A 21,845-nucleotide genomic window follows, 5' to 3' on the forward strand; every position below is an offset into this window, starting at 1 on the left:
AGATTATGTACTTATATGGATTGGGGTTTTGCCCTTTTCGGTATTCGAATGGGCATTTGATTGGTTGGATTTTTATTTGGTTCCATACCTTAACATGAATGATGCTATTAATTACTATAAAGTTTCCAGTACAGAAACCAATTTCCTTGGTAACTGTGGTCTTGGGCACATGCTCCACATGCTAATAGACCATTATTTAAGGGTGTATAGGTATTAGGCTTCCACATGGAATAATGGAATGTGCATCAGAGAAATTCTAAAATAATTGCAAGTGGATTAAAGGAGGAATTAGAAAGAAAAGATGTGGGGGGAGAAAAGTAAAAAGAAAAATTTTAAAATAAACAAAAAACATAAATTTGAAATGTGTGACACATTCTTTGGACATTCATAGTTAGTTTCATTCAAAAGGGCATGTGAAAGTACAACCAATACAAACGTGCAGCCAAGTATACTACTAGTACTAGCTTTGTGGAGAGACTCTCAATTGGTCTTCTTTAATGAACCTCGAAAGTCATTATCCTCTTCACTCCAACCTTAAACTAGGGATGTTAGTTTTCAGACCGGATTGGGTCGAACCGGCCATAACCTATAGGTTCAGTCCAAACCATTATTGCTATTGAAATTGAAATCGAAATCAAACCGGATCCAAAAACAATAAAAATCATTAGGAAACGAATTCTTTGTTCAAGAGAGTGGACCCCCTTTCATGGGGGCTAGGTAGTCATTTCACCTCATCTCGTGGTGTCTGGGTGTAGGGGCAATGCTATCAGAAAGACTACTTTTTCCCAAATCATTATTTGCTGTAGTTTTTAATGTATATAAATGAAAAGTGAAACTGAACCGATAACAGCTCAATTACGGCATGTTATGTGTGTCTTGAATTATTGTACCTGTTTTGAAGATTGACCCACTCCGACATTTTTTGGTAGAGATCCGAATGGGATTTTTTCTGATATCTGTGATGATAGCAGAGGGCTTGGGCCTATCCCATCACTAATCTCGTTAGGGTGTGGGATCGAAGCCCTTGTAATACGGTACGACCCAACCCAATGAATTGACCCGTTTGAAGGAGTACTTATATTCTTTACCTACTTTGTTATAAAGTGAGTGATTTTTGGGGTTTTCGTATTATGGTTTCTGGGAGAGAGCAGCAGTTCCGTTTTGAGTGTTCTTGAGAGATCTGTACAATGTAGCTTTCTTCCATTACATAGTGAAATTGCTTCAGCTTCGCCCATGAACGTAGCACATCATATTGGTATATGAACCATGTTAAATCTCTGTGTCGTCCCGATCTGTCTTTTGTTTTCTGTTCGTGTTTTATTTGGTGTTTGTTCTAACACGACATGATAAGAGTCGGTTAAGCCAACTCAATTAAAGTTGAACCGAACCGGCTAAAAAATGAAACGGACTAAAAGCTAACTTGGCTTCACCGTTTGATTTTATTTGACCCATTACAACCTTGAAACCAATTCAGTCCGTCCGAAACCGAACTAACCAATTGGCATCTACACCTAAAACAACAATGGCCAGCCAATCGATACTGTTTCCCTGATTTTCTTCGGTCAATAGACCGTTCCAAATCCAGGGAAAAATATGACTTTCAGGCGATGAAGATTAAACTCTGGCCTTGGTAATCCAAGGACTTTTCCAATAATTGATGAAGCAGAAAATGGAGATTGAAACAGATCCTGATGTCAAACAAATTTTCTTTATTTCATCAAGTGATAAACAATACATTGTAAACCTCCTAAGAGGATTTGCAGAGAAAAATATTCTAAACTTTACTTTACTCCTACTCCTAAGAAAAGATAAATTAGCAAGTGTTCATTGATATGTTCGATGCCTTCTTTCTTCTTTTCCCTTCCTTTTAGGGTTGCAACAAGGTCGGGTTGGGCTGGGTTTTATAAAACCTTAGTCCAACCCTTAGTCTCCTTAGTTGGGTCCAGGCCCACCCGACCCTAAATCAGGACTTGAAAAATCCAACCCTGACCCACCCTTAGGGTCGGGTTGGGTCGGGGTTGGGGTCGGGCTGACCCTGATTGGCCCTAATCATGGGGAGGGGGAACGGAGATGTATGAGCTGGATTGGACCGGGGAGAAAATTATCAATTTTACTTAAAATAACACTATAATAAAATGTTTATATCACCTATTATCTTCATATATAATATATTATAGGGAAAAAGAACTTGTCCGAAAGTGTAGACTACGCAGTACTCCCATGAGTCTATCTCTCTCATCTCCATATGAAAAGACACCTATGCCCCCTTGTTTTGTGGAGGAGAGAGATAGACCCATGATAGTACTGGTGTAGGCCACACTCTTGGACAGAAAACTACTTCCCTATATTATATAACAAAATGCGGGTGACATTTGAAGTTTATAATATATATACTATATCAATTTATATTTTATAGTATAACTTAAAACAAGGTCGGGCCGGGCCAGGATCGGGCTAGGCTCAGCATGAGGTCTCAACCCTGACCCGATCCTGACTCAGGGTTAAAAATCTCCAACCCTAACCCGCCTTTAGGGCCAAGATTTCTCAACCCAGGTCCTATTTGGGTTCAGGGTGGACCAGGGCGGGGCTGACAGGGCCAAACTTGCACCCCTTCTTCCTTTTATACATAGTCGATTACAAACTACCCAACGCCCAAGGTGGTTCGAACTATATAACCGCCCAAGTTTATCTAGGCAAAGTAAACTACACCAATCAGGGCTCTGACCACCCAAGGACGATCCAAAAAGAACTAGCCCTGGTATCAACTTAGCCCGAAAATGTAAAACGGGGTATAAACAGATACTAGTTAAATTTAAGGGAAAAGGATTGCCACGTGCCATTGTGCAATTTCCCTCTCACATGATTGTTTACTATTTTTTATTACTTATTCTAAAAATGTGGGCCCTGCGTGGATGATACATTTTTCAGGAAATTCATGTGATGTGCATATTCTTTCCCCACACTGTCAGCGTAGGGAAACCTCTCTCATAATTATGATTATTGGCTATCTAGGGGAAGAAACTTTCCCTTAATAAATAAAATAGCAGTCTAATGGAATACTTTGAAGGAGTACTTCCTATGTACTACTTGGGATAGGGTCATGATGGGCAGTTTTAAAATGGGTAAACAACATGAGACCCTCTTGTTTTTTATACTTCTCTTCTAAGGATGATGATAAGAGATGACAATGAATTGGGAATATTATTAAAAGATTCTCTCTCTCTCTCTCTCTCTCTCTCTCTAATTGGGAAATGGGAATATTAAATTAGTTAGTGGCTTGGTTACAAGTTCCATATCTCTAGACATGTCTATAGAGGAGGAAGCAAAGGGTGAGATTAAGAAGGGATCTATCTCCTAAAGAATGATTCTTTGTTTAGATAATTATTAACTTATCTTATCCATCAACCAATCTTTTGCATAACTAATCCCTTATTTATTCTATTGACTACTCATTTAGTATCGAATTAGACAGGGCCTTATGTAGTTTAAGTTACTACCTCTTAGACTTGTTTTGCTCTTGTCGTCTGTGAACCCTCAGTGCCAGCCCAAGCCCAACCCATGGATGAGATTTCATGTGGGGGATTTGCGACTGCTTTGACCCTTTGCCTATTTTAGGATCAGCAGTAAGGGTAGGGATGTAAATGAACAGTCAAAATCCGTTTTCGTATCCGTTTGGCACTATCTGAATCCGTTCAAAAGCTAAACGGATACGGATAGGCTATAGCCATCTGAAAAGTTTTATTTACATGTAAACGGATAAAATATCCGATCCGTATCCATGTTCGTATCCGTTTGGCACTATCCGAATCCGTCCAAAAGTTAATCGGATGCGGATGCGGATATAGCACTATCTAAGCCGAATCCGATCCGTTACATCCCTAAATAAGGGTGTCAATTCAGAAATTAAAACCGAACTCGGAACCGGGCATCTTAAATTGAACCAAAAAATCCGGTTTGAAATTTTATTCAGTTTAGTTTGGTTTGGTTTGGTTCAATTTTGGTTTTAGATTACAAATCATAGGTTTTGAATTGAACCAAATTGAATAAAGTCTAACCCAAATAAATTGAACTTAATTCATGCTAAACCCTACTATGGGTTTCTTTGTTGAGTTGTGTAAACAAAGGGTTGAGAGGAACCCGATTGACATTGTGGGACCGCATCTTCATGAGGTTCTTATTCCTTCCCAACTTTATTTGTTTCAGCAGGTTATTTCAACTTTGCCGAATTTACTGAGATTGTGTATGAACCGAATGAAAACAAATAAAATCGAACCGAAGTTAAGTATTTAGTTTCAGTTCAATTTCGATTCATACACATTGTATCTTGAACCGAACCGATTGACACCCTTAATTTAACCATATTATAGTTTACAGAACCCACCCAGGCTCCTTGGATCACATTCAAACTTGATTTTCTATGGGAATTAAGATACCCCAATCTGAGCCCAGAACTGGGAAAAATTGGGTTTGGTTGGAATTGAATCAAAATTATGGAAACCTCCAAATATCACCAGTGTGGTTCAAGTCCTACTCATTTGTTGTGTCATCGATGAAGAGGCCCAACACCTTTTCTTTGGGTTGGAAGCCGGAGGAAATGGGCCATAGTGTTGGCCGGGCCTGGGGAATGAGCTACTACAAATTCCAGCTCAGGTTATGACTACAAAAATTCACAGTTTGGGCCTAAACTGTCCAGGCCCAATAATGTAGGTCGTGTTAATTTTGTGTTCTGGTGGGTCTTACATTCTATAATGATTGGAGAGTCGAGAGTGCATACAAAGGCAGATATTTGTTTTTCTGGGTCTCCAAGAAAGTTTTATGAGGCCCACCTTTTTGGAAGGAGATCCTCTCCAGTGCATCGGACGACTGGAGGCACTCGGGGTGCGTGCTCGAGTGCTCCCAGCCATTTGACGTGCACTGGAGAGGATCTGGGTCCCACCTTTCTTTACCTTCAGAATATAATGGTCCAATCAGAGACCATTATACTTCTAGTCATTAATAATACAAATTTATCTTTTAGACCATTCCATTCAGATATAGCCTTTTTTGATAACCTCCATTCAGATATAGGCAACAATTGTAATCTGTATACAAATGATGTTTGAAACACAGCTCCTCACTAAATTAGTATTACTCTCTCTCTCTCTAGACCTCCAGAGTATTTTAGTAATTCAGGAATTTCAGATAAATCAAATTTATGTGATCTCCATGCTTTGTGGCCTCAATTCCATCTATTCGGCCTGAAACATCATGAAATAAAACCGGGTTTAACAGTATAATACGATATAAATGCGAAAGGGGATTAGAGCAGAAAGATTAGGGCTGCATTTGGTATGCATTCTAGTCGATAATGGATTCTGATATTATAATTTTCATTGTCGCAGAATGCATTGTTGACCTAGAATGCATATGAAACGACAACATAAATTAAAAATCTTAACAAAACGAAATTACTCACAAGTACATCTCTCCCTGATGTACAGGCTGGTCTTCGAGGAGGGAGCTGCTGATGAGGCGTTCGCTGTGGAATTCCAAGTTCAATCAAACAATCCCATATTAGAGATGTAAGAATGAGATCATTGTAATCTGCCATTTTTGTTAATTAGGTTGTGTTTGGTATGCATTCTCATAATAGATTTTGGGTCTAGAACATATTTTCAATCGTTGTTTTAGATCATCATAGATGAGAAACATTCAAACAATACCTGCAACTTTGGACGCAGAGTCTCTATATCTGCTTTTGATTTTTGGTCCAAACTAGCTCCTTGCTACAAGCACAAGAAATTAAAAACAAAGAACAATCAATATAAGTAAGCAATTGTAGGCCCTCCTCTGTGGGCTTTCTAAGACCTACACCAGCCCAGTATGTGACAAACAAAGCATGTTTTGGTATGTATTCTTGGAATAGATTTTGGGTGTAGAACGTATTTGAAACCCAATTCTTCTCTATTTTCTTGCTTCAAAATGCCTTCTAAACCCAGAATCCATTTCAAGTAGGAATTTAAAACATGCTATTGCTCTCTGCCAATACCAATATGGATCGGCTGGTATGGGGGCTGTATCAGATGGTTTTGCCCTCACATTTTTTTGGACCATTTTGCCCTCAGTACCGATCGATTACTGTATCCCTCAGGTATGGGCTGATACAATTCCCTTTACTTTGAACCGTGATTCCAAAAGTGCATACCAAATACAATCTCTCACGCTTTCTTAATTGAACAAGTTTTAAACTCATCTTCATTTACCTTCCCTAAAGCCCAATCTGCCGAATCAAAGAATGCACGCTCATGATCCTAAATAGAAGAAACACCCATCACCAAATATTAAAAAAGCTTTTATTATATTTGATACACATAAAAATGGAGCTGGAAGTTAAAAGCTTCACTCATATCATCATATGGTCTGTGGGAAAATCGTGATTCTTAAGGTGGCGTTTGGTATGCATTATCGACTCAAAATGCATTCCAAGAATGCATAACAAACGCAACCTTAAATCTTAATGGACTTTACCTTTGAGATCAAGGGCTTCTTTTTAGGAACAAGTCCCCCATATTTCTTTCCTAATGCTGCATCCTGTGTCAAAATTATTTACACAAATAGAATCACAAACCAATAAGAATTCTTGTTAGCCTCAAAGAAACCATCAAAAAACATAAACCAAAAGACGACCAACCGAACCAAAACTGAACTGGGCTAACAAAAACAAAAACAAAAACAAATTTTTTTGCACTGTCCCGTTTTTTAATGTATCCGAATATCGGGTCAACCAGATCAAAACCAGACCGGAACGGACCAAACAGATTCCATAGACCCTAATATGAATATCCAGTGGGATTGTGGGGCCACCTTCGATGTACGGAAATTTATACTTTAGTACGGAGCCACATTTTTAGGTACCATAAGTACTAAACCCTCGTCCCTACGTCCCTCCCTCGGGGATGGATACCTCTCTCCCTCACTCCCTCACTCCCTTAACTTTAAAAAAAAAATCATTACCAAAAAAAAATGTAGAAGAAGAATTGTGATGGTACTTAAGGTACACGTGGACCAATGAAGAGAAGAGAAATAAAACCCAGCAACCAATTGATGAGCTACTTTGTTGATGCACGGGTTTTTTCTATCCAACTCAATAACAATATCATCAGGCCCACAACCCACCACGGCCCACATATATCACTAAATGCAGAAAAAATAATGATTTTTGATGGAGGGAGGGAGGGAGGGAGAAAGAGATTAATGGAAATGATTTTGGTAATGAATGGTGGGTGAATCAACTAAACACATTTTAAGTAGTGATAAGTAAGTAGCATCCACCAGACTCCCAAAGAAAGCCCACCCCAGTTGAGGAGGTCAACTAACTAACTATAAGTAGGTTTGACATTTAAGAAAAACACAACTCTGGGCTCATCTATTCTACTTTGGACTCACTCATGGGCCATGCATGGGCCTCTCTAATCATAGCCATCATTGAAGGCCCCCTCCTCACTCCCCTAATAAAAAAACACAGTCTGACGGTAAAAATGGAAGATTCATTTCATTCCAATCCAACGGTTTTAGAAGGTGGCCTTATCATCAGGCATTTGGGCTTTCTACATTGTAATTAAAATACTTTAGCAGCAGAAAAACACAGAAATGGTGATTTCTTCACTCCCTCATTTCCTTTTCTATGAATCTGGAGAGAGGGTTAATAATGTTCATGAAAGATTAGAACTATGCTCCTCTAACCTCAATTTCATCTAATTCTTAGTAATTCAGAGAGAGAGAGAGAGAGAGAGAGAGAGAGAGAGAGACTGTGTGTGTTACCTCCTCCACCTGGGAAGCTAAATACTCTTCGCCTCTGTTGCGATCAGCCATATCTCACCCTCCTCCGCAGGAGCAACACCTGCAACTATTTTGAGAGAGGGAGAGAGGGATTAAGTTGGAGCAGCAGAAGGGGGATCGATGAGGGAGTAAAAGAGGTGAGAAGAGAAGAGATGAGAGGGGAGAGTATTTAATGTGGTTGAGAAAGAGTAAAAAAAAGGAAAGGTGGAGAATTGGAGGTTGAGTGAGAGGGAGGGATAAGTATATGGAATAGCGTTGCAGTGCAAGAAATCTAGGGAGAGAGAGAGAGAGAGAGATCCCAATTAAAGAACCCCAACTCCAACTAAATTTAAGGAAATAGATCGATTAAAAGATCACGTACTGTTGTGCTCTAACTAAGTGAGAGCGACAGAGAGAGAGAGAAGAATCGGGTTTGTTTGTTTTGGGTTTAAATCTGAAGTAAATTAACGTCTCAGGATTGTTTGGCCGTGCCGAATCAGAGAATGTGCGTTCCCACACGTGAGATTTGTCATCTGTCGGTCACCGACACTTCTCCAACATCCCAACGGTCCCACTCTCACCACACCAAGAGGCAAGATCCGCAAGAAGATGAGGCATGCATGTTATAATCCCATTCTCTAAAGCGTGTCCAATCCGTCGGTTTGGTTTGGTTTGGTCTGGTTTCGACATGGTTGAAATGATTTCGGTTTGTTACTGGATCAACCCCAAACCAAACCAAACCAAACCATTAAAGGAAGTCCGCTTCCCATGGTTTGAGGTATCGGATCGAATCGGCTGCTTTTGGCCGGATCGGATTGGTATCGGCCGAGACCGATCCCGATATGAATCCGATCCACTTGTACGGACAGAGATAAAAATGTAAAAAATTTAGTTTTTTTTATTTATAAAAAAACAGGGACAAAACTGTCATATTTGCCCGATTTTGGGCGATCTCAATCCGTATCGATCGATCCGATCCGATCCGATCCAATTGATACCGAGATCACGAACCATGCTGCTTCCTGTCTAATTCAGTTCCATTGGTCCAGTTTCTTATCTTTTATTATTGTTATTATTATTATTTTTTTTTTTATTTTTTTTTTTTTGTGTTATCAATTTCTAATCGATCTACTACCGATCCAGTCTGGTCGGGTTTTGGGTTTACATGTATACATAAGGCCATTAATATGAGAATCCTGATTTTTTGTTTTTCGAAGTATTCAGTTTTGGCCTGGTCTTAGTTTCTTTTATCGGGTTTGGTCCGATTTGCAGTTTCGGCCAGTGCATTTGATCAGTCCGATTTGGTTTCAATTTTAGTTTTAGTAGTTTCATAAAAACCCAACCCAAAACAAACCGATGAGAATTCAATTCGATTTGGTCTAATCTGAACCGATTGATCCCACAGGTTTACACCGAACTTTGACATCCTACCATTCTCTATCTATATTTCTATCTTCAAGATCTCATAAGATGGTTCACACACGGACTTGGCTCCTGTCAATCAGGGCAGCAGTACTATATGTGCAGCACCTGAGATGATGCGGTGCACATTTATCGCCTTACCCCCTGCCCAACATCTTGTCCGAGCAAAGGTAAGGCGATCAATGCGCCCACCTCATCACAGGCGCTGCACACAGCTACATGCTGCCTGAATTGACAGGATCTTTTGGGTTCACACACAACACCCAAACAAGTGAAAGAGAGAGAGAGAGAGAGAGAGAGCAAGGCAAATGAAGTATTTAACACGACCGCCAACCCTGACTTCTGGGATTTGTCAGTACATGTTGATCATGCGAAACATGTTTTGAACTCACATATCAAATTGGAGGACTTTTTTTCATTAAAAAAAAAAAATATTTGAAGGACTTTCGACTCCAATGATAGCTGGAATCTTAACTGTCTATTTTGGACTAAATCTAATCTTATTTATCTAATACCTACCCTTAATTCAATGAGAGTTATATAAACATAGGGTAAGAGTTCTCTGTGGGAGATCGGGAACCTTGTGCACATGCAAGAGCCAATGGGAACACGCACGGTGGTATCATAAGGGTAATCATTACCGTCTTTCATGAGGGTAGGGTGACATATTTCGTTCCCCCTGTGTCTGGGCATAGAACGCAAACTCCCCCACAAAAAATATTCTCCCATAAACATATTATTGTTGGTTGGGCTTTGTTTGTTGGGGGGATGATAATTTCAGATACGACCCGTTTCTATACACCGATGGTGAAGAGAGAATTTCTTCATCCATCCCATCCAACCCTTTATTACATGAAGAAAGGGATTTCAAACCATGAACATTAGGGGGTGGGAGTTAATGATACACCCACAATTCAAAGTGTTATATCACCATTGGTGATGAGAGAATCTCTACACTATGGATGAAAGAAAACTAAATCCTTTTAAATACTCTAATCCAAATCCTTTTAAATACTCTAATCCTAATGTGATTCTCTTTGCCTTGATCATTTTCATAGAGAATCTATTATAGGTTCACCAACTGCAATATTTGTTCATTAATCATTCTGGATTTTTTCATTTCCATGTAAAGATCATTACTTTCATGAGTACGTTCACCTACTCTTCTAACTGCAGATATACGGTCATGTGCTTTGGCAATGTTGTTGATCCCATGAAGGCTTGACATCTTTCGCAATGATTGGAAATGTCACAAATATTCACTTGTAGCATACCATATATCAATGGATTGACGTAATTTTAAATGGGAGCATTCTAGTTTTACAAAAGTATATACATAACTTCATCGATCTTGTGTATAATTGGGAGGACGTTAAGGAGAAGCCAGAGAGCAACCCTGTGAATGTGAACCCTTGCTCCTTGTTGGTGACTGCCGGAGATATAAAAGGGACATTGGAGCAAGCAAAGTACATTGGACAAGAATAGAACATTGGACAGTGATGTTTAGAGGAGGTATATTAGGGCAAAATGGAGGTACGTTTCCTCCACCATATTTACATTCTGTTGCTAACGGGACCGTTGAATGTTAATAAGTCATGGCATCACTTTGATTGACTTTTGAATTGGATTGGGGAAGGATATTTTCAACTTCGTACAATAGGAACAAGAGTTATGATGAAACTCACCTACTCAAGTCCAATCATAAGATCACATCACGAGGTACATTCTCTCCATCCTATGCCACAAAAAACTTTCTCCAAAGAAAAACTTGTACTAAAACAGAGCCTGTTGGATTATATTTCAATGCCCAAGATTTGAGAGAATTTGGGGGATGTGGGGAGGACCTTGCTACATATTAATTGATTAAGATAAAAAAGAAAAAGAGATGGAAATAGTTGAAAACTAAACAAATAGCTAAAGATTAAGTTTTCCTTCAGCCACAATCAATAAAGTATCTATTGATCGAGGCCTTTGATTGGCATCCATAGGGAATCACGCACAATGGGAGATATGTTTGATCATTAGTAAATACAAAGCGGATTTTTATGACCATTGATGGGGTATCAATGTGATCTTTCACCTCGTGGTGAAGAAAACCTTTTTCAAATAGCTTATAGGCCATTGTCAAATTGAATATTAACTATCAATTTATGCAAAATTTTAAAAGGGGAAAGAGATATTGAAACTAAACAAATAGCTTATAAGTGTTATTAAGTTGACCTTATCCACATGCTTTCATTTCAAATATTCAAAATCTTAAAAAAAAAACCTTTTGGAATAAAGTCAAAAGAAAAAATCTTTCAAAACTCAAGCGAAGAAAGCTCCACGAGGTCGATATGGACGATGCGACTTGTCCAAAGAACTTTGCAGAAATCCAATGTTTTGGATAATCAAATCTTTCGATTCATGTGTGTTGCGGGGCCATGTATGAGCATTGGAGGAATTAGTCGGCCAAAGACAGGACATCTCCAATTCCAAAAAAATAAAAAAGTTCCGAATGACCAAGTGATGATAGCATTGGTATTTTTATCGTTATTGATTTTGAAGGTTGAGGGTGGACCTTGGTGTAATGGTAAGGTTATTCTATTGTGATCAAGTGATCATGGGTTGAAGTCTTTTGAAATAGTTTCTCCCTAAAACGGGAGTAAGGCTGCCTAAATTATGACCTTCTCCAAACCCTGACGGAAGCCTCATGCACTAAGTGCGTCCTTATTTATTGATTTGAAGTTTGATTGACCAACGCTCAAGCTGATTATGAAACAAGAATAGATGACCAATTCTCTTCACTTAGAAGATTAGAGAGATAAATAAAAATGTTGTAAAAGAAAATAAAGTTAATTAATCACACAAGCAACGAGTCTTCAAACTTTGTACTTTTCTTTTCTAATAAAATCCATTACACATTTGAAGTCTTGAAGAATCAAACAGCTCCCACTTTTGAAGAGCACAATACATTACCAATCCTAACAACTAGTATGAAATACAGGACTTGCACTTCTATATTTGAGCAACACAACCCCCTCCCCAACCCACACCCCCCCCCCCCAAAAAAAAAAAAAAAAAAAAAAAAACTTAACAACCCATTTTCTTTTAATTTGACTTATTCTTTTCTTCCAAATGTCAAATTATTCTCTCCTTAATCTTCTTAAATGTGACTTTTTCTCTCTCTCTCTCTCTCTCTCTCTTCATACACACATACATTTATTCATTAAAGATCTTTCTCAAATTGGGGTTTAAATCAATGCCAATTTGCACCCCTCACCAAGGAGAGGAGAGGGGGTAGAAGGAAGATGAGACACAACTGCCATTATAGGCAAAGGGAGATGGGCAGGGCATGCTCCTCTTTCTTCCATTTTTGGTGTACTATGATTTGATCTCCCCAAGAGGCAAAGCTTGGAGAGAGAAGGGATGCTTAACATTACCAATATGAAGGTTATGTTTACCCATGGGAATTCTTCTAATTCCATTCTTGTCCACAACACTGAGATACTTGCAGACATGTATGTTGATCCCAACTCGCTGTTTAGAACCCGCCGGAACTTGCACCTTCTCAAATGCCACCAACTGTTTGTGAGGTGCCCAGTTTCCGGCCGGCGACTCCGAGTAAACAAGTAGAGTGTGAGTTCCATCCATGGAGCCAGTGTTCTTTACCTCGACTTGTAACCCAACTGAGAGCCTATTGCATTTAGCGTGTTTAATCCTTACTGAGTTCCCTGAGAAAGTGGTGTTCCGGCCAGAATGTCCACCGCCGAGAGGAACTGAGACTACTTTTGGAGCATCGGCGGCAATGGTGTGTACGAAATGGGTGTAACTCAGTCCATGCCCAAAGGGGTATACAACAGGGCCCTTATAGAACCTGTAGGTCCTCCCTGGGTAACCGGTGGCCGGGTTGGACCGCATGGCCATGGTCGTCATGGGCAGCTTGGCCACGTAGTCTTGCGGATACCACGTCATGGGTAGCTTTCCTCCTGAAGATTTATATGCACCACATCAGTTATCTATATCGGGTAGTATCGGGTAGTAATATGGGGGATCGGGATCCTCTGCTGCTGCCTGCCCGTGCGGTCGGTGTGCAGCCTCACACAGGCTGGGGTACAATGATCATCATACCCAATGCCTGAGCACCCTGCCCGGGTGGGGTCCACACCTTGCCTGTGTGAGGCTGTGCACCGGCTGCATGGGCAGGAGCAGCAGTAGAGGATCCAAACTGGTAATAGGGGTGTCTAAATGTCTAATTTCAGCCCAAATGTTTTGGTCCGATAGAAAGTAATCCGAATAGAAATCTTAGGCTATGTTTGGTATTTATTTTGGGAATAGATTCTAGGTCTAGAACGTATTCTGATGAGAGAAAATAAAGAAGAATTGGGTTATAAAATGTGTTTTAGACCTGGAATCTATTCCGAGGATGCATACCAAACATAAACTATATGTTTCGGCTTTGGTTTGGGTTTTTAGAAACCGGTATGAATGAAAATCGATAGGACTAGCCAAAATCAAAATCGAACCAAACTTGAGAAACCCATATAGAAAATCGAAACCGAACCAAATTAAAACTGATAACAGACCGATAAGAATCAATTAAGAAAAATCAAAACTGAGCTTTACCTTAATGGTTCGGCTTTGATTTGACTCAGCCAATACATACCTAAAACCGATTCAATCCAACTTAAACCAGACCAAACCAATCAATTGACACCTCTATCAATGGGTAGGAATAGGAAGCTTGTGGCAAGATATAAAATGTTTACGAACAAAAATCCCTTTCTCTCTATTGTTATCAGGGTTGTGTTTGGTATGCATTCTAGGTCGATTTCACACTGTTTTCTATTTTTATCTTCGGGGAATGCGAAATCTACCTGAAATGCAGGGTTTGAAATTATAAGACTTAACCCATTAATTGATAGAAACCTACCTGGATTAGTTGTTCCGAAAACCACATCAGCAATGGCTGTCCCTCCCGCTTGGCCAGGGTACCCAACCCAGAGAATAGCAGAGATACGTGGATCATTCTGAGCAAATGAAACATCGATGGGCCCACCGCTCATCAATACCAGTATAGTGGGACCCTTGGAAGCCCTGGCCACCATGGAAACGAGCTCTTGCTGGCGTCCCGGTAAGAGTAGCCCAACCCGATCCTTGAACTCAGCCTCGATGGATTGATCCAGACCCATCAAAAGCACCGTCGCATCCGCTTGACGAGCAGCGTTCACTGCCGCACCGAATAGCTGGCCGCCGCTGCATGCGACGTCGCTACATCCCGGTTGATGGTTGGTCTTAGCGTATCTCCCGATCCCCTGCAGCGGAGTTGTGTACCCACATGGTACACCCGCATAGTTCCCTATCATGGTGACCGTGACGTCAGAGTTGGGCCCGATCACGGCGATCGTACGGTGGCGAAGACGTGAGAGAGGCAAGGATGTCCCACGGTTCTTCAATAGGACAATGCCTTGTCGGGCGGCCTCGAGGGCAAGCTGTTGATGGGCCGGGGTACATACTGCCCGTGGGCCCAAATGCCCAAATGGCTGTGCCGATGGCTCTCCATCATACATGCCCAATCTCATCTGAACGGTTAGGGTGTTAATCAAGGCACCGTTCACATCCAACTCGCTCAGCTTCCCTGTCTTCACGGCTTGCTCTGTGTGGACTGCAAGGAAAGGTCCACAGTCCAAATCTAGGCCTGATTTAATGGCGATCGCAGCTGCATCTTCAGGTGTTGCAGTGTAGTGTTGGGTATCGTAAAAAACCCCAACAGAATCACAGTCTGAAACGATGTACCTGCAATCATGAAAAGAAATTAAATGACACAGGGCTTCCTTGATACCCTTTTTTGAAATTGTTGGTTCTAGCCTCTCTGGGCTTGCTTTGTCCGGGTCAATTCGGACCCATACTTTTACCTTGGAATTGGGCCTCGTTTGGTTATTGGCCCAACCTTTCCAGAGAGAGAGGATTAAATAAGAAAGGAGGAGGTAAGAGAACGACAAACCCGTTAAGGCGCCATTCACCACGTATGGTGTTGCGGAGGAGGTTGGGGTCGGCGCAGGTAGGTTTTCCGTTAACCTGATTGTAAGAGCACATCACACTCGCCACATTCCCATCCACCACACATGCCCTGAATGGCACATCAAATGTATCCTCCAAATCTTGCTTGCTAACCTGCGCACAATTCAGTGTAGTCAATTATTTTAACTTCCAAAATGATTATTTGGAGAAAAATGTTACCTGGTCACATGCAGTGCGCGACACCAATGCCCAGATATAGGCCGCGCGAAATGACCGTTGTCCCCCCCTCCCATGAAAAGGCGAAAATCCCTGGGGACATGACGGTCATTTTGCATAGCCCTATATCTGGGTGGGTGCAAGGGCCATGTGCCGCACATATGACCCGGTAACGTTCTCTTTCCTTTAATTATTTTTAAATCAAAAGAAGAACGTGAGGGGGGTGAATGATGTTCACGTACGTGAATGACTCAAAACCGTTTAAATGGAACATTTCCACAGAGTGGATTCAATCTGAACGGCTGTAAGTCATTCACGTACATGAACATTTCCTGCACTCAAAGAACGCTACTTACTCCCATGAATCTGCACCAACATGGGGATCAATGAAGGGACGTACAAGGGCAGGCTATACGCGATCGGACAACATTCTTTTTCCCATTTATTTTAGGTTGGACTCAGTTTTCTTTCGTCCACCCAAGATCAAGAGAGAGTCTCTTAATTCATGGAGTTTGTTCATCTGATCGGACTGAGAAAGGATTGCTTACACTTCAGATCCTTAAGGAGAGGGAATTAATGATGTCATTCACTATTCCAAAACCTAAACCTGGGATGAAGAGATACACTCTTTCACCCTGGTTGCGGCCAACTTTCTCCTCGATCGTGTGGTTCCTGTGTCCAGACACGACGTGCAAAAAGAATGCTCAACCCCAAATGAAATTGAACCCTATTCAAATCAATGCTTTGTGGATACTCTCATTGACGTACATTGCGTCAATGCAAGGCCAATGGAAACATATGCAAAAGTATCAACAAGGATAAGATTTTCAACTTTTATGAGAGTGGGTCAGTCATTTCACACCTCTCGATGTTTGAACATAAGATCACACTGCCCTTTTCAAGGTACTTTTTCCCATAATTAAAACTTTGAAGTGCTTAAAATTTTAATTAAAGATATTAAGACTGTGTCAGTAATTTACCTTTGCATTGAAATGGAAACGATCGACACCATTCCAGTTGTCCATGTCGTAGGCTGTGTAGTGCTTGCAGCACGCTGCGACCTTTAACCTGTTACCGTCTCTACCGTGGGGCTGTTGGAGTCCTCTGACGTAGCTAGCAGCATACCTGGAGGCTAAAACAGGATCTTCACCAGGAGTCTCCTGGCCCCGGCCCCACCTAGGGTCCCTGAATATGTTCACGTTTGGGCTCCAGTATGTGAGACCCGCCGATCCTCCATTGTACATGGCCCTTGCTTCATCGGACACCACCTACACTCACCCACAGACACATCCCTCTTGACCCATAAGTAATGGGCAACACAATAAAATAAGGTATCGTATCATATTGGTCGATATCTGTTGACATCATATTTAAGAATAATATGATATGGATATAGATTGGAAGTGTCCAGTCAAAAAGTGAATTGTTTTATTGTCAGAGAGGGTCATTTTTGTAGAAGATGATCGAGTGCCTTGCCCGAGTGGGGGTAAGGTGATCATTATATACCTCAGTGTATCTTGACAGCACGATCCTACCAGGCAACTCGACAATAGAGGATTTGAATCTAGGGTGGAATGGGAAAGACAAGAGAGTCATTTCCATAGAAGATGGGGAGAGAGACAAGCTGAGGTTGAGCACAACCCCGGCATGCCCAGCCTTTAACCCATTCTTAATTTTGTAGCTTATTGTAAAACATGGATACAAGAGTAGTTTTCCAAAAAAAAGACAGATTTGTAGGGTTTTTTCATTTTTTTGGAGACAGGAGGGATATCCGACTTTAGGCTGACTAAATCTTCCCTTGGGTTCGTACATGACCACTGCACCACGCACAAACTGAGAGCTTCATTATGCAGCGGCGAAGGGACTGACACGTCTGTTGTCAAAATCCAAAAGGGTTATATGAGAGAAAACAATTATTTAGTTAGGCACCTAATAAATACAGTAAATACTAATAATAAAGTGCTCCATGGACCCGGGACAACTTTTAGCCGAGGGGCCAGCAACCCATATTTTAGAAGATTTCAGAAATAGATCCGACACTACATAGACCAACCGAAAGCTCAGAATCTCATGAAGATCGCACTCCCAAGCCCCCCCTCCAAAAAGCTTTGTACACTTTTTTGAAAAAACGGTTTTCACACTTTCACGTTACTTCACCTTTTCAAAGCTCGTTCCATTTCCGGTTTTCCATTGAGAATACGATATCGGTCTTGTCAACATCGATATTGATACTGACACGTATCAATCGTATTGTATCAAATTAATCAAAATAATATGTTTTCATTTAAAAAAAATTCTATATTTTGCATTGTAGTGTATTAGTCACAGCTGAAGTCTTTTTTTTTTTTCTACAAATGCTCCCATTAAATATTTTTAATGACATCATAAGGAGAAGTATTTATAGATGCAAAAGGACATGTACCATCACAAAACTGTATTTGAAACCTTCACGTCTAGGGAGTTGATTTATACTCGAATCAAGTCATCCATTATGAATAGCTACTTTCATTGCTATTAATCACTTGGAGCATCGAAGATACTAAGCAAGCTTTTTGATATATGGATTTGTAGAGCCATAATCCTGTATCGGTTTTTTCAGTTTCTTAGTATCTTCACATAGTTAAGGATCTCTCTCCACTTAATGCCTTAAAGTTTTGGATTAAACAAAACTCAAAATATATAAACATACAAGACAAAAAAAATAAAATAAAAAGAAGCTACTCTTTTAATATAATTTACCAAACTACCCTATTATCCATAATTAGTAATCCATGGGGGACAAGAGGGGTAGTATGGAATTATCAATGGAATAGAAGGGAAACACGGAAACAGGAAATGTTTTATACTTAATATGGAAATGGAGAAAGAAAGAAAGGGAAATCTCACCCGTCCGATTAGTTCCCATAAGGAAGAATTGAAGGAGGCAGCGGTGGTGATGACTTGTGGGAAACTAGTGGCGCCAGGGAATTTACCACCAAATTTAACACCGGGACCTGTGTTGGAGACCCCGTGAAGAGCTTCCGACCACCACTCGTAACCACTGATACCAAGTCTCGGCACTGGGGCCGCGTTATTAACGAGGAGACGGATCTTCTCCTGCAATGTCAGCCGTCCGATGAGGTCTCTCACCCTGTTTGGTATCGGTAGAGACGCCTTACAGAAAGGTAGGGTCTTGGTGTTTGTATTTTGTGGATCACAGGCGAAGGAAGGACGTGCTTCTCCTGTGCGTGAAGAAACCGAGAGAATAAGAAAGAGAAGAAACACAGAGAAGATAAGAGAGATGGAACTCATTTTTGGATAAGAAAGTTGGGTTGGGTTGGGTTGGGTTGGGTTTGTGTGTGTTTGTTGCTGCGGAAGATGTGAATATATATATATAGAGAGAGTGGGGGGCCGGGGTGGGGGCCGGGGGGGGGGGGTTTGAATGGTAGAGATGGATGATGTAAAGAGATATGATTTGGTGATTGGATCTCCACGTCGTTCTTTCTAACTGTTAAGGGGACATGGTCGACGTTGCAGGGAGACAGAGAAGAAAGAAAGAAAAACTGTTAAAGATGCATGGACGTTGCACAGAGAGAGAAAAGAAAGATGAGGGTGTCGTGTGTGAGAGAGAGAGAGAGCGAGCGAGCGAGCGACCTAAGCCGAGAGTATAACACGGGCGTGGACGGATAGTGGACGATTTTGCGACTTTACGCTTACGAATTTAGGAAAAAAAGGAAAAAATGGATGAGGATGGGCGGCGAAGGAAGAGGTCACATTTTGTATTCAATTTACAATGTTACCCTTGGGATGATATGTGGGGGCACACATGGTTAACAGCCCATGAGAGAAAGAAGGAAGAGACCCGTCGCACTCAGAGAAGATTCTTCTTCACTGACTCACTTTTTCACCATTCACGGGGGTAACATTTCCAGAGACACTCTCTCTCTCTCTCTCTCTCTCTCTCTCTCTCTCTCTCTCTCCACGGGTGAAGTGACGAAGACAAATTAAGACGGATGTCATCCTTTAAGTTAGTAAAAATGTCTTTCTGTTTGTAGGGTAGGTAGATCAGATTCAAGGGAATAATATTTAAAGAACCGACTTCCCTTAAAAGAGACATCTCTATGACCAGGGCATACAACTCACAAACCCAAGAAGTCAATCAATATAAATTACATCTTTGGAACCCTTATCTCCTTGACTTGTGATGAGTGATCACGGATTCTCTCTCTCTCTCTCTCTCATGGTTCTAAGAATCGGTATCGTATCGCCCGGCTTGATATGTAACGGTTTTGCTAGTCATCAATATCAATACCGTATTGATACCGTATCGATAGCACGATATGGATAAGGGGTAAAATGATCAAAAACTTATTTTAAAGGAGATTAGGGGTAATTTTGTTCAATACAATCGATTTTGACCGATGCTTTATTGATATCGTATCGATTTTGTAGGTTACCGATACCCTTTGCGATACTATGCAGTAAAATCATGCTCTCTCATATGTAGTTCTTAATAATATTCTACATATTAAAACTACTAGCAGAGCACTTGTCTGCTTTAGAAAACCCTTCAAAATGTACTAATTGCCCTCATAAGGATTATTGTTAATAATAAATGTAAAATAAAAGGAAGAATATATTAGCCAATTATAAGTAATGGATTCAATTTTTTGAGTTATTCATGTTTTAGTGATGAATCAAAAATATGGCTCCATCCATTTTTCATTCTTGTGATCTTGTGCACGCAGATCTGAAGTCAAAACAAAATTGAAATGCATGCATTGTGACAACAACCAATCGTAGAAATTTTTTTGCTACTATTCGGGTTGCGGGAATTTTCTTGCTATTGGATTTGCAGCCAAAGAAGTGAAATAATTCGCTTTCCCTTGGTTTCACAAATACACTCGTAGGGTTTTGTATTTTTTTTCAAAATACCCTTAGAGATTCCATTTATTTAGGTGCGAGCTCAAGTAGTAGCAAAAATTCGTCAATTGACCATAATCCTATAAGTTAGATGTGATGATTTATTGGCTAGTTATTCGATGTCACATGATTTTATGATGTTCTGAAAGTCACAAGATAGATTTTAGACAATCATTTTCATGAATTTTCTTATCCGAACCATTTGTTAGTTTTCTCTAGAGTGCACAGTAATAAGTAAAGTATTGGTACACATGAATGGACATACACAGATTTTGAAGTTTAACACATGGCAATCTAGACAATCTTCTGATCGGAATGGAAATATTATCCATCCACATAACAAAATAGATGTCTTGTGATATTGGGAAAGATATCAAATCCTTCTGACAATAATATTTCACCTTATTTTCATTAATTTTAATTTAAAGAATTAGCTACAGCTCCTCCTGACTTTTGTAATTTAATAATAGACCAAGACAAGACATGGCAACCTAGACGATTTTGAAGTTTACACGTTGCAATCTAGACAATTTCCTCTCAATCCAATGGTCGGAATGAAAATATTATCTATCCACGTAACAAAATTGATTTTTTTTTCTACAAAAAAGACCAATTGAATTAATAGAAGAAAATGAGAACAAAGGAAAAAACAAAGGCAAAGCCAGAAAAGGCAGAAACTGATATAAAAGAGCTCAGAAAACCTCCTCCCACCTATGACATTGCCATCAGCGAGAAGGAGGAAACTAGCAAACAAACAAGAGAAAATTAAGAAAATCGATATCTTTGTCTTTGATGAGTATCAGCAATCATATCATCCCGTATAGTAGGAGGGAAGTCCACCATCATATAGGAAATCACACAATTTTGCCGCAGATATATTTTGCCTAGAAATCAGCTACTGAGTTAGTTTCCTTGAAATAATAAGTGATCTTCCGTTAGATGGAATTGAAGAAAGCCTGAAGAGAAAACCATCTTTGACAAATGAATCAGGGGAAAATTCCTTTACCAACGAGAATCGACACAGCAATAGATTCGCACTCAATCCATAGGTGACAGACACCCTGCCGTTTGGCATGTTCTAAACCCAAGATCAGCGTCTAAAATTCCACCTCGAAATTTGTTTTGACATGCAAAAAAATTTTGGAAAAAAAAAATCATCACGAAATAGATGTCTTGTGATATTAAAAAATTAAGAAACCCTTGTGACAATAATATTTCACTTTATTTCTAAAACTCCTCTGACACTTGCAATTTAACAACAGACCAATTAAGACAAGACATGCTCACGTTTTATTTAAAGGATCATGTTAGTTTCATAGTCTGTAACCATTGCGCATGTTATATATGTATGTGCTTTGTCATATCTTTATTCTCCACTTAATTTGTAGTCCCGAGGGAGAAGAACCCTAACTCTACCCTTAATTAAACCTTATGCCATTAATTAATTTTTGTAATCTATCTATCTCATTACAAAAATAACTCACTTTTCAGTTTTCAGAAATTGATTC

General features: G+C 40.1%; 2 protein-coding genes across 2 annotated transcripts; both read right to left on the reverse strand.

The window, feature by feature from the left end:
* Positions 1 to 5,198: 5,198 nt before the first annotated feature.
* LOC122669107 lies at positions 5,199 to 8,089 on the reverse strand. Its single transcript, XM_043865783.1, has 6 exons — positions 7,801 to 8,089; positions 6,508 to 6,570; positions 6,243 to 6,290; positions 5,703 to 5,765; positions 5,456 to 5,518; positions 5,199 to 5,237 (listed from the first exon to the last, which is right to left on the reverse strand). Exons 1-6 carry the CDS (start codon positions 7,849 to 7,851, stop codon positions 5,229 to 5,231), a joined length of 297 nt encoding a protein of 98 aa, XP_043721718.1. The 5' UTR covers positions 7,852 to 8,089; the 3' UTR covers positions 5,199 to 5,228.
* Positions 8,090 to 12,577: 4,488 nt separating this feature from the next.
* Positions 12,578 to 18,726, reverse strand: LOC122669244 (probable beta-D-xylosidase 2). Its single transcript, XM_043865965.1, has 5 exons — positions 18,322 to 18,726; positions 16,416 to 16,703; positions 15,203 to 15,372; positions 14,132 to 14,994; positions 12,578 to 13,187 (listed from the first exon to the last, which is right to left on the reverse strand). The coding sequence occupies exons 1-5, from the start codon at positions 18,724 to 18,726 to the stop codon at positions 12,583 to 12,585; spliced, it is 2,331 nt and encodes a 776-aa protein (XP_043721900.1). The 3' UTR covers positions 12,578 to 12,582.
* Between the last annotated feature and the right edge of the window lie 3,119 nt (positions 18,727 to 21,845).

Source organism: Telopea speciosissima, chromosome 7 (genome assembly GCF_018873765.1).
Source record: "Telopea speciosissima isolate NSW1024214 ecotype Mountain lineage chromosome 7, Tspe_v1, whole genome shotgun sequence".
Taxonomy (NCBI): Eukaryota; Viridiplantae; Streptophyta; class Magnoliopsida; order Proteales; family Proteaceae; genus Telopea; species Telopea speciosissima.

Excerpts from the sequence above, each read along its gene's own strand:
- LOC122669107 (XM_043865783.1), bottom strand. The coding sequence starts at position 7,851 with ATGGCTGATCGCAACAGAGGCGAAGAGTATTTAGCTTCCCAGGTGGAG. Across the intron at positions 6,571-7,800 it reads TAGCTTCCCAGGTGGAGGAG|GATGCAGCATTAGGAAAGAA; the intron begins GTAACACACACA and ends ATTTTGACACAG. Across the intron at positions 6,291-6,507 it reads AGAAGCCCTTGATCTCAAAG|GATCATGAGCGTGCATTCTT; the intron begins GTAAAGTCCATT and ends TCTTCTATTTAG.
- LOC122669244 (XM_043865965.1), bottom strand. The coding sequence starts at position 18,726 with ATGAGTTCCATCTCTCTTATCTTCTCTGTGTTTCTTCTCTTTCTTATT. Across the intron at positions 16,704-18,321 it reads TATGGGAACTAATCGGACGG|GTGGTGTCCGATGAAGCAAG; the intron begins GTGAGATTTCCC and ends GGGTGAGTGTAG. Across the intron at positions 15,373-16,415 it reads GTTTCCATTTCAATGCAAAG|GTTAGCAAGCAAGATTTGGA; the intron begins GTAAATTACTGA and ends AATTGTGCGCAG.